Source organism: Ictidomys tridecemlineatus, chromosome 5 (genome assembly GCF_052094955.1).
Source record: "Ictidomys tridecemlineatus isolate mIctTri1 chromosome 5, mIctTri1.hap1, whole genome shotgun sequence".
Lineage (NCBI taxonomy): Eukaryota > Metazoa > Chordata > Mammalia > Rodentia > Sciuridae > Ictidomys > Ictidomys tridecemlineatus.
The window spans coordinates 37,527,378-37,541,003 of record NC_135481.1 but is presented as its reverse complement, the minus strand read 5'-3'; the positions used below and the strand labels follow the sequence as shown (position 1 = coordinate 37,541,003).

The 13,626-nt window shown below is 35.0% G+C and overlaps 1 protein-coding gene across 7 annotated transcripts in view; it reads left to right on the top strand.

Moving 5' to 3' along the window:
• Window positions 1–13,626, top strand: part of Stard9 (StAR related lipid transfer domain containing 9) — a 156,569-nt gene that overhangs the window by 77,468 nt on the left and 65,475 nt on the right. For 6 of the 7 annotated variants that reach the window (XM_013359357.4, XM_021726132.3, XM_040275264.2 and 3 more), the window contains exons 8-10: window positions 6,190–6,259; window positions 7,090–7,162; window positions 13,210–13,277. In XM_013359357.4, coding sequence (XP_013214811.2) covers window positions 6,190–6,259; window positions 7,090–7,162; window positions 13,210–13,277 — 211 coding nt within the window. The remainder of the gene's footprint in view (window positions 1–6,189; window positions 6,260–7,089; window positions 7,163–13,209; window positions 13,278–13,626) is intronic. The other variant, XM_078048923.1, reaches the window with a different exon arrangement.

The window sequence follows — 13,626 nt, the reverse complement described above, 5'->3', positions numbered from 1 at the left end:
CCTTTGTTTTTTTGGGATTAGTTCATTTCACTTAGTATGTTATTCTCCAGCTCCATGCATTTACTGGCAAATGCCATCATTTCATTCTTCTTTAAGCAATATTCCATTGTGTATATATACCACATTTTCTTTGTCCATTCATCTACTGAAGGACACCTAGGTTGGTTCCATAGTTTAGCTATTGTGAATTGAGCTGCTATAATCATTGATGTAGCTGTAGTATGCTGATTTTAAGTCCTTTGGTTATAAACCAAGGAGTGGGATAGCTGGGTCAAAATGGTGGTTTTATTCCAAGTTTTCTGAAGAATCTCCATACTGCTTTACAGATTGGTTGCACCAATTTGCAGTATCACTAGCAATGTACAAGTGTACCTTTCCCCCGCACATTCTCACTAACATTTATTGTTGTTTGTATTCTTTTTTAAAAATTTATTTTAATTACGTATTATGACAGCAGAATGTATTTTGATTCATTGTACACAATTGCAACACAGCTTTTCATTTCTCTGGTAAGATGTAGCGTCGCACCATATGTGCAATCATACATGTGCCTAGGGTAATAATGTTCATCTCATTCCACCATCTTTCCTGACCCCATACCCCCTCCCCATATCTTCCTTCCCTTCGCCCAAAGTTCCTTCATTTTTCCCATGCCCCCCCCCCCATTATGGATCAGCATCCACTTATCAGAACATTTGGCCTTTGGTTTTTTGGGGATTGGCTTACTTCACTTAGAATGATATTCTCCAACTCCATCCATTTACCTGAAAATGCCATAATTTTATTCTCTTTATTGCTGAGTAATATTCCATCGTGTATATATACCACATTTTCTTTATCTAGTCATCTATCAAAGGGCATCTAGGTTGGTTCCATTGCTTAGCTACTGTGAATTGAGTTGCTATAAACATTGATGTGGCTGCGTTACTATAGTATGCTGTAAGTCCTTTGGGTATAGACCAAGGAGTGGGATAGCTGGGCCAAATGGTGGTTCCATTCCAAGTTTGCTAAGGAATCCTTATACTGTTTTCCATATTTTTTTGGTTGAACAAATTTGCAGTCCTACCAGCAATGTATGAATGTGCCTTTCTCCCCACATCCTCACCAACACTTATTGTTGTCTGTATTCTTGATAACTGCCACTCTGACTGGTGTGAGATGAGATTTTAGAGTAGTTTTTATTTGCATTTCTCTAATTACTAGAGATGTTAAACATTTTTTCATATATTTGTTGACCATTCATGTTTCTTCTTTTGTGAGGTGTCTGTTCAGTTCCTTTGTCCACTTATTGATTGGGTTATTTGTTTTTTTTGGTGTTTTCTGAGTTCTTTATATATCCTGGAGATTAATGCTCTATCTGAGGTATAGGTAGCAAGAATTTTCTCCAGACCTGTGGACTCTCTCTTCATGTTCTTGATTGTTTCCTTTGCTGTGAAGAAGCTTTTAGTTTGAATCCATCCTATTTATTGATTCTTGATTTTGTTTCTTGCGCTTTAGGAGTCTTGTTAAGGAAGTCAGATCCTAGGCCCACATGATGAAGATTTGGGCCTTTTTCTCCTGTTAGGCACAGGGTCTCTATTCTAGTGCCTAAGTGTTTGATCCACTTGAGTTGAGTTTCATGCAGGGTGAGAGAGAGGGGTTTAATTTCATTTTGTTACATGTGATTTCCAATTTTCTTAGCACCATTTTTTGAAGAGGCTATCTTTTCTCTAGTGAATGTTTTTGACACTTTTGTCTAGTATGAGATAACTATTTTTTTAAAGTATTTTGGATTGTAGATGGACACAATACTTTTATTTACTTATTTTTATGTTGTGCTGAGGATCAAACCCAGTGCCTTACATGTGCTAGGCAAGCGCTCTACCACTGAGCTACAACACCAGCCCACTTAAAGATTATTCTTGAGGCTGAAAGAGATCTCAGATAGAAGTTAGGAGATTTAAAAAAAAAAAAATTAAAGAGCCAAGTGGGCACAGTGGTGCAAACCTATAATTCCAGCAGCTCAGGTGGCTGACCCAGGAGGATTGCAAATTCAAGGCCAGCCTCAGCAGCTTAGTGAGACCCTAAGCAACTTAGTGAGATCCTTAAGAGAAGAAGGAAGGAGAGGAGGAGGAAGAGGAGGAAGAGAAGGAAGAAGAGGAGGAAGTGGAAGAGAGAAGGAAAAAGATTAAGAGGAAGAAGAAGAGGAAGAAGAATCCTTAATAATGATAAAAGGGTTCAGAGGCTGGGTATGTAGTTCAATGATAGAGTACTTGTCTACCATGCATGAGGCCCTGGGTTTGATCTCCTGCACTATGAAGGGGGAAAAAAAAGTGTGTCGGGGGTGCTCAATTCATAAGAAAATTTAACAGTTCTACTTTTGTATGCATATAATAATAAAGTCTCAAAATACATAAAACAAAAGCTGACAGTTAAAAAGAATAAAAAATCCATAATCATAATAGAAAATTTTAACTTGCCTTCCTTAGTATTTGTTAAAATAGGCAGAAAAAAATTCAATAGCATTATAAAAAATTTGAACTACATGAACATTGTGCCTAACAACTATATAGTTATATATTATACACTGTTTTTACACACAGGTGGAAAACTTTTAAAAATTAACCAATATACTAGACCACAAATCAAATTGGTGATTTGTGTGTGTGTAGGGGTACTAAAGACTGAACTCAGGGAGGGGTGCACTACCACTGAGCTATATCCTCAACTGTTTTTATTTTTTATTTTGAGTCAGGGTCTTGTTAGGTTGTTTAGGGCCTTGCTTAATTGCTGAGGGTGACATCAAACTTGTAAATCTTCTTCCCCAATCTCTCGAGTTGTTGGGATTATAGGCATATATCATCTTGCCAGGTTCAGAATGTATTTTTTAAATAAAATCATATGGAGCATAGTCTCTGAACTCATTACTATTAAACTACATAACCATAACAACTAGAAAATTCCCAAATTCTTGAAAATTAAGAAACATTTCTAAATAGCACATGGGTTAAAAAAGAGATTTCTTTTTTAATGGAAATTACATAAATTTTAAACTGAATAATGATGAAACTACTAGGTATTCAAACAGGTACAATATAGCTAGTACATGCTTATAGAAAAATGTCTAGCTGTAAAGAAACATCAGAAAAGTGGAAAGGATAAAAAAACCCCACAAGCTAAGCATTCATTTTACAAAGCTTAAAATTTCAGTGAATTTAGTCAGACGTGATGGTGCATGCCTGTAATTTCAGCTACTTGGAAGATGGTAAGTTTGAGGCCAGCCAAGGGCAGTTTAGCAAGACTCTGTCTCAATAAAGTTAAATTTTTTTTTTAAGTGGCTTAGGATGTATCTCAGTGATAGAAAGTTTACCTAGCATTCATGAAGCCCGGGATTCAATTTTAAATAACTTAATAGACACACTCACTCAGTAAATTAAACTTAAAGAAAGTAGTAGGAGGAAAATAAAAATATGAACAAAAACTAAAAATAGGAAATAAACATAATCTAAAATAGGGATTTAGGATAAAGAGTGAAATATACTCAGTTTTATAGCCTTTTTATAGGTACTGGGTCCCAACCCAAGGAAGGACTTCTCTTGATAGCCGACATTCTTCCTTGAATGTGTATCTGCTTCCTAAAAGACCTGTGTCTATGCCTTTGTTTGCCTCATGTTGTAATTCTTTTCCATCATGTATGCCAAAAACCCCACTGACCTTGGGTTGAAATCCTCCTCCCCTCTGGGAATTCCTCAGACCTTTCTTCAGAGACATCCCATTTCTAGTGACAAATCCACAAAGCCTAAGTCGATTTTTTGAAAAGATAGATAAAATCAATACGCCCTTGAAGTGAAAAAAAATCTACATTTACTAAAATTACAAGAGGATATTATACTTTATGCAGTTTTAAAAAAAATTTATAAGACTGTGCCTGCATGCCTAACTTGACTATTATTTTTGCTGATTGCATTTATGCTACCAGATCTACTTATGTGTCTGGTTGATATAATTTCTTTGCTAGATAGTATTTGCAAAATTGTTAATAGAATAATTTAGAAGTCTAGAACAATGATGTCTTCCATTACAGAACTTATATTTATTTATAATAGGTTTCTGTGCACACTAGTGGTTGAGATCACCTCAGTTTAGTTTAAGGACTGAAAATGTTCAAAGCTTAGAAGCAGCCCTTTAAAAGGATATTTACTTCTAATTCAACCTATTCTTGTGTTACGGTCCTTTGTTTTTTCTTTCAAAGTGGGGGATTCACTTTGGGTGGGCTCTGGACTCTAATCCTAATCTGCCAGTTTATCTAAATGGGCTAAACCACTTCCCCTCAAGATTTGGAAAATGTCCCTAAGGGTGTGATAAGCATCCCCAAATGTTGACTTTATCTCTCTGGGTTTCCATCTTCCCCCCAGTATACAGCCTGAAATTTTTTCACTAACTGGTCACCCCCCTCTGCACCTTTAAGCAGATGTCTTTATTTTTTATACAGCTTTTTCTAGAAGTCTTTTAATAGTCTGTATTATCTAATTTGCCATTATCAAAAGTAGACTTTCTCCTTACTGTTAAAAATTATAAACTCTTATCATGAAAAATTTTGAATATATGCAGAGTTAGACACACTTCACACTTGTATAATGAACCCCATGTGCTTGTTATTTAGTCATAATACCATTAACTCTTGGCAGCTCCTGACTTATCTACATTCCCATTCACTTCCATCATCCTTTATTATTTTTAGGCACATTCCAGATGTCACATCAGTCTAACTATAAACATTTTAGTATGTAGTGCTGAAAGATAAGGCCTGTTTTTTAAAAAATATAATCACAAAACTATTATCACATTGAAATAAGGAGAATTCCTTAATATAGTAAATCCAGTCACCATTTAAATTACTTTGTTAATTTTTGGTGTAACTATATTTAGTAGCAGGCCTATGAAGTTATTTTGCTCAGAAATTGTAATACAGAATATAGAGATTCTCTAGAATGGTTGTAAAAAGGCCCTTTGTGACTTGGTCAATACCAGCCATAAAGATGTATTTACATACTTTAGGTTCCTTTTCACCTGTGTAAAGCCTACCCATTCTATAGTGGCTCAATTCAGTGGAGCTTTCCCTGAACAGTGCTCTGATTTCCTTAGTGTTTAGTTTATTTCTGTGGCACTTGTCTGTACTCTCTTGTGTAAACAATAAATCTCCTCATGATTGTAAACTGCAGAGGTGTGAAGAATAGAAGTGTGTGCATCATATATTTTATGTGCCAAACCATGTCTGCCACCTTGTGGGCATCATAGCATGGGCCCATCTCAGGAATCCTGAGGGTCAAAGAGGTAATATATGAACATTTTGTGTAACTGTTGAACCCGGATGCAAAGAAAAGACCATTGACTTCAGTTTTAAATCAAATTAAAGCTAGCTTGTATTTGGGTACACCGAGCTGGCCAGGACTGTCTCTCCTGAAAACCCTGGGCTAGAGATCAGTACTCCAGCTTTCCAGGAACACAATTTTACAGCACAAAAAGTTGCAAAGGGGGTTGTCTTGAGAACTTACAGATAACAGGATTTTGACAAGCATAATACAAAGGCAGATAACAGGTTAATGATTACATGGCATGATATTTTAAGGTAGGGTGTAAATTCAGATCCCAACATCAGAATTTATGAGGCACTGCTGAGGTTTCAGAGAGGGTTGTTATCTGGTTAGGGGGAGACAGGATTTATGAGGTGCCACTAAGGTTTTAGAGAGAGTTGTTATCTGGTCAGGGAAAACCAGGCATTGGTAAGTTCAGGGCATAGGCAGGAATTCCAAACAAGTTTAGAAATCACAGTAATTTATAGTAAAACAGAAATTAACTTTTCATGACTTTGTGATGAGATGGCTCCCAATCTTAAAATGGAATTAGACTGGGCTCATCATAATCTGCATAACAAAATTTTAAGAAATTGTTAGCATAGTTGTTACATGAATTCTAAATCATAATCTCTATGAAGGAAAAAACCTATTCAGAGCCCATCACCCTGTATGTAACAGTAGGTTTCCATTAAGTATTTGTTGATTCATTATCTGAATGAAGTTAGTTATTTCCTCATTCTTTTTTATCAAATGATATAAAAAGTGAATGATAAAGTTAAAGACCTACATGAAAAGGTTAAACTTTATAAAAAAATTCATTTTTATTTTTTTCTCCCCCTCACAAATATGAAAGGTCTGTCTCAACATGTAGTTACCAACTATAAGCAAGTAATTCAACTCTTGGAGGAAGGAATAGCAAACAGGTAACAGGTTTGTTTGTTCCCATCATTCTTTTCACCTCATTCCCCTGCCCTGTGTTCTAGTCCCCTTTGGAGTGCATGACAACACTTACACTGTCTCTGTCTGCAGCTCCCTACTCTACAACCAGGAGAACCTTCTCAGAATAGTAGTGTACCCAGGGGAAGGGGCAGTCACTAAGATTTAGTGCTTTTTCTCACTACAAACAAAATGAAGTTTGTCCGGATATAATAATATTAGGCAGTAAACCCAGAGATTTACTGGTATACTTTTGTTTTAAAATATACCACTTTTGCCCTGGGCTGGTGGTTCATGCCTGTAATCCCAGTGGCTCCGGATGCTGAGGCAGGAGGATCATGAGTTCAAAGATAGCCTCAGCAAAAAGCAAGGTGCTAAGGAACTAATTGAGACCCTGTCTCTAAATAAAATACAAAAGAGGGCTAGGGATGTGGCTCAGTGGTTGAGTGCCCCAGGGTTCAATCCCCAGTAGCAAAAATAAAATAAATAAATGGGTTTGTCTTAGGGGTACTTTTCCAGATTGATTGCACTCTAATATTCCCCTTTTTACTCTGATTTTTGCTTTATCACTTTTTAGAAATGTTTTATTGTCGGTTAATATGAAACTATTCTTCCATTTATTCTCACATATCAGCACCTAGAGTGCTGCTTCTGCCCTCTTTGGACCTCTTTTCTAACTGTATTAGACTTCATATGAAGTTTTATGATTCTCATCTGTGACCTTCAGTACTAACATTTCTTGTGTTCCCCACGGATCTTTTAGGGTCCACCATGCGTAAAAATTTCTTATACTAACTGTCTTCTCTTATGAACACAGAATCACAGCAGCCACCCATGTTCACGAGGCCAGCAGCAGATCCCATGCCATCTTCACTATCCACTACACTCAGGTTGGTTACTCCTCAAATTTGGTGAGCTTTCTTCTTTTTCTTGTCCCTTTTGATGGCTTTCTTGCTTTCCTATTTCTTTTCTTTTTCTTCTACCCTTCTACTTATAGATTCTCTGATATGACCTAATAATATAAAGGACCTACACAAGATCTATTAAGCTATACCTTAAAGACATCCTGATATCTTCTACATATATTTTGCTTTTAACATTTTGGAACACTTTCATATCATTTAACCAGTACATGTTTATTTAAAATGAAAACGAGCATTAAAATGGAAAAGTAAAAAATTCATTTCCACTATGATGGGATGAGGAACTTGACAAATCTTATCCCCAAAAAGCAACTTTAAAGCTATATTCTGAAAATAGACTAAAAACATATAACAAATTGAGATGGATTTATTTATTCAAGAAAACTACTGAATTTCAGGTAAAAACAGCACAAATGTATGATGTTTCTGCTTTGAGCTGCTCCCATTCTCACCCCATACCACCAGCTCTATCAATGGGGAAATTCAATAAGGGAAGGGAAGGTCATGAAAACCAGAAATTTACTATTACTGATGCTAGAGAGGTTCACTTGATTTTTAACATCATCACTTAAAATGTAATCTCTGAGGAGAAAGGATCAAGAAGCGTTAGTGACACTCTTAGCCTTAAGTGTGGGTCTATTGCAGGCAAGACACAGACTGGCAGAGACTCTGTGAATTTCATAGGAAATTTTAGGAGATGATACAGCCATAGGAATTGGATAAGATCCTCACATATCCTGGATTCCAAAAGCTGTGTATATACATAGCAGATTCTAATTGGGCCACAAAATCCTAACAGAATCTGCACATATGTGCAGAAAAGGCAGAAGAGGGCCATGTAGCTAGTGAATGTTATAGTATATTCTCTAATATGTCTAGCATTCAATCAAAAAATAGTAGACATACAAAAGCATAAGAAACTGATCTATGCTTAAGAAAAAAAACAGTAGAAATAAACTCTAAATACTCCAGATGTAGGAATTAGCATATAAAGTCTTCAGCAGCTAATATAATTATATTCAAAGAACAGAAACAAACCATGTTCAGAGAACCAAAGGAGAACCTGATGATAGTGACTCAATAGGAAATCTCAACAAAATGATGGAAATTAATTTTAAACAGAAACTCTGGAGTTGAAATGTTTAATATGGAAATGAAAAATTCATGAGTAGGACTAATGGTAGAATTTAGATGGCAGAACAATTAGTAAACTTGAAATCAATAGAAATCATTTTTCAGGAGAGAGTAAAAATATTGAAGTAAAAATGAACAGAGCTGTACAAATGTACGGGACATCAAATGTTGGAGTATGCATAATGGAAATACCAAAAAGAAGAGAGAAAATGGGGAATTTTAAAAAATATTGAAAAATAATGACCCTTAACTTACCAAATTTGTTGAAAATTATTAATTTATAGATCTCTGAAGCTCAAGAACTCCAGTTAAAATCAACACAAACATCCACATTTAAATACATCATAATAAAAAAATTGAGAGACAAAGAGGAAATCTTGAAAACAATTAGGACAAAATGACTCATCATATGCAGAAGAATAATTATATGATTGGTGTCTGACTTCTTATTAGAAACATCATACCTCAGAATTTATAATGCTGATAGAAGATAAAACTGTCAAACAAAAATTCTATTTTCAACCAAAGTCACTTTCAAATATGAAGATGAAGCTAGAAGTGGTAATGCATGCCTATAATCTCAGCAACTTGGGAGTCTGAGACAGGAGGATTGTAAGTTTGAGGCCAGCCTCAGCAACTAAGCAAGACTTTTCTCAAAATAAAAAATAAAAAAGGATTGGATATATAGTTCAGTAATAAAGCCCCTTGGGTTCAATCCCTAGTACAAAAAAAAAAAAAGCCCAGAAGAAAGAAACTAGAACATCACTCATAGATTGCTAGTTGTTCTACATTATAAGAAAAACTCAATGAAACCTTTTAGGCTGAACAAAGGTGATATAAAAAAGTAACCTAAATCCACAGGAAGTAATGAAATGTTCTGGGAATGACAAAATGTGAGTAAATATAAAAGGCTACATAAATATATGTCATTTCTTCAATATCATTAAAAGAATAAGTTTATATAAAGCAATAATTATAACATAGTATTATACCCTGACATGTATACACATTATCATATATGTACATTGTATATATTGACATAATAACACAAGGTGGGAGTGAGGGGATGGCAAAAAAGATGCATTGGATCAAAGTTTCTATATTTTATAGAAATTAAGTTAGTGTTTTGAAGATCACTGTCAAGAGCACATTGTCATCTATAGACAACCACATGAAAACAGTTAAAAATATAATTTTAAAAATCAACAGAAATTCAAATGGCACACTACAAATACAGTTGACCCTGCATATCCATTGATCAAGTATTATGTAGTTAGGCCTATGATGGTTGTGCTGTACTGAACACATACAGAATTCCTTTTCATTGTTCCATGAACAATACAGTATAACAGTTATTTACATAACATTTATATTGTGTAGGTATTGTAAGTAATATAAAGTTAAATTGGAGGATGTTGTATAGGTTCTATGCGAATACTCTGCTGTTTTATATAAGATAAACTTGAGCATCCACAGATTGTTATCCACAGAGGTCCTAGAATCAATTCCCCTGAGGATACTGAAGGATGATTGTACTTACTTAACAGAGAAAAGACAATGAAAGAGTAACCAAAACCAAACTAAAACAAAACAAAAAACCCAACCTAAGATGTATGGAGTATAAATAGAAAAACAACAGATGTGATTCTGAACATATCAGTAATTACATTAGTATGAATATGATTCAAGTTGTCAAATAGTAAAAGCAAGACCATCTATATGCTATCTACAAAACAAACACACAAAACAAACAAAAAATATGCCTTATATTCAAAAATACAGAAAGTAAAAAGACAGGAAAGATATATAATACAAAAAGTAACCATAAATGAGCCAGAGTACTACATTAATGTCAAGCAAAAGTATTTTAAGAAAAATACTAAAGACAAAAAACGACATTTTGATAAAAGATTAATATCAAGATATTACAATTATATATACTTCTAACAACAAAACCCCAAAATATGTGAAGAGAAAAACTCGTAAAACTGAAAATAGAAATAAATGATTCAGCATCAATACTTCACTTTCAGTAACTGGTACTGAAAGTGACTTGAGCATCCACAGATTGTTATCCACAGACAAAAGTCAGCAAGATATTATAAAATTTGAACATTATCAACCAACATGATTTGACATTTACAGGACACTACACTTACCATCTGCAGAATACCTTAATGTCAAGCAGTATGTGAACATTCTCAAGGATAACCAAATATTTCATAAAACAGGCCTGCTGCTGCCCTAAAGCCACTAGAAGTGTCTGCTTGCTTTCCACCAGCCTGACAGCCCGATATTGCCAACTGCTGAGCAACTAGAGGCCACAGACAGGTACCCCAGAACTAGATGCAGAACTTTTGGCCATTAATGAAGAGCTGAGGAAGGATATAAGACACATTATGCAGGGAGCAATAGTGCTATGGAGAAACTAAAATGAGGTGTTGGTCATGCTCGAGGACTGGTTCGAGAGTGTCTGCTTGCCAGAAACAGAATGGAATGCCAGATCCTAGCCTCCTGGTCACCTTGGGAGGTTCTCATCTCTCTATAGTATGAGAGGTTACAGCTCATATCCCTTGTTCAGATGAAACACTTGTTTTCAAAATGGTAATAGTCTTTAGATTTTTTCTCCCAAAGTTCACTGGGCTCTGAACCTACTGTTTCAAAATATTAGGAAAGATTTCAAAGTTAATTAAGATTTGCATTTTAAGTAGTTAGGAATGACCTAGGTTTGTTGTTGTTGTTGAGTACTTTATGTCACCCAAATTGTTCTTTGTTACTTTTCATAAACTCATTCAATCCCAAAGACTTTATTTTAATGCATCCTGACCACTTCACTTAGCTGGTCAGTGTGCCTGCCATACAGTGTAGATTCTGCTTAATGGCACTTCTTTTTTGCTTATGCATTTGCATGACTTAATGCTTTGAAGTCAATTTTAAAAATGCACAAGTTATAAATATGGAAGAAAGAGCAACCTGCCAAATCTAAGAGGACCCTGAAATTTTTCATACTAAGACTGTATGTGGCCTATGGTTCTGTGTTTACTGTAAGTTGATCAAAACATCTGGAAGAAAATAACTAAAAACTGCATCTTTGCATGTATTTATTGCTTGATGCTAATAAAGCTTATTTTCATTAAAAAAATAATATTTCTGTTCTTTGAAAGACAATGTTAAGAGGGTAAAAAGAAAAGCTACAGGTAGGGAAAACTGACTTGCAAAACATAAATCTGATAAAGAATTGTACCCATGGGCTGCGGATGTGGCTCAAGCGGTAGTGCGTTCGCCTGGCATGCGTATGGTCTGGGTTCAATCCTCAGCACCACAAACAAACAAAGATGTTGTGTCCGCCGAAAACTAAAAAATAAATATTAAAAATTCTCCCCCCCGCCTCTCGCTCTCTTTAAAAAAAAAAAAAAAAAGAATTGTACCCAGAATACACGAAGATCTCTCTAAACTCAACACACTCAAAGCAATGTGCAAAAAATTTGAGCATTTCTTTCACTAAAGAAAATATACAAGTGGGGATTAAATACTTTAAAAAATAGTCAATATCATTAATCACTAGAAAAATGAAACTAAAAAAAACTAATGAAATATTCCTACCCACTTTTTAACATATCTAAATTGAAGTTTCTTTCCACTGGATATTGACCAGATGTTTAGAAGCTGGAGTTTTCATATGTTACTCTATTGGTAGGAAGATAAAGTGGAACAACTTTGGAAAACAATTTAGCAGTTTCTTAAAAAGTTAAATATATACCTTAATATTTTCCCCAAGATAAAAGAAATCGTATGTCCATTAAAAGACTTCTATACAAATATATATAGCAGCTTTATTTGAAATTACTTAAAATTACAAACACACAGATGTCTATCAAAAGGAAATGGATAAGTATGGTGTAATCATGCAATGCAATACTACTCTGCAATAAAAATGAACTGTTGATACATGTTTCAACATAGATGAATCTCAAAATATTGCTGCATGGTAAAAGAAGCCAGAAGTTGAAGTTGCTCATGCTTATAATCCCAGCAACTTGGGAAGCTGAGACAGGAGGATTGAAAATTCAAGACCAGCCTTAGCAACTTAATGAAGTCTTAGGCAACTGAGACTTGTCTCAAAAAATAAAATAGGCTATGGGTGTGGCTTAATGGTTTAGCACCCTGGGGTTCAATTCCCAATACCAAAATATAAAAATAAAAAAGCCAGATTGTTGTATACCATTTATTGGAAATATCCTAAAAAGGTTACATTTATATAGAAAGTTCATGGGTCCAGAGATCAACTGCAAAGAGACTTGAGTGAATTTGGGGCTTATTGGAAGTATCTTAAAACTAGATTTCAGTGATGGACTCATAACATTAAAATGTTATTAAACAAAACAAAAAACCCATGTTGAATTAGTGGAGAGAAAAAAGAAAAGTAGTTTTGCTGCCTAGGGCTACAATACATAGAATTCCTGAGCTGGCAGGTAAATATGTGTGACTAAAGTTAACCAGAGAGAGAAACCTCATCATGGGCCATCCCATCTATTGTAGTTCTCTGATAAGAGTCAGAGCCCCCTGAAGGAGAATGTTTGCCTGGTAAAGTGTACTAAAATTCCTGGTGCCTTTGAAAATTATGCTCAGAGAACTTGATGGGAATTTTCCCTGATTACTCTGTGAGACATGTTAGTGATTTTAAGTGATTTTAAGCCTAGAACTTACTGATTTTATCTATCAGATATTGAGAGCTCTTCTGGTTCAGAGCACATTAGAATACACATTTCTTGAGTGAATTGGATAAAAATCCAAAATATCACCTTGGGTTGGAGAGTGTCTGAGGCGGAAAAAATGCAAATCATCCCAATTGACAACTTTAAATGTGTTTTCTCCTTTAGGCAATCCTGGAAAACAATTTCCCATCTGAGATTGCTAGCAAGATCAACCTTGTGGACCTAGCAGGCAGGTAATTAGGATTTCTAAGCCAAGGCTAATTATTCTTTTGACAATGATCTTGTTCTTGCCCATTTTACACAGAATAAGTTTGGTCTGGTCTCTTTTTACTTATCAGTCATCCTAAGAAAATTACAAAAGAAATTCTTGAATGATAGGTTAAAAGTTATGGTGTGTCAGGAGCTGAAAAGTTCCTTTACATTAGGGGTTCTCAGTCTTAACTGCCCATTAAAATCTCTGGTAGGCCTTTTAAAACTCCTAATGCCTGCATCTTAGATCAAATAAGTTGGATTTTTAGTGTGGATGTTGGGGTGTAGGCATCAGTATTTTTTAAACCAGTGTATAGCCAAGATTGAAAATAG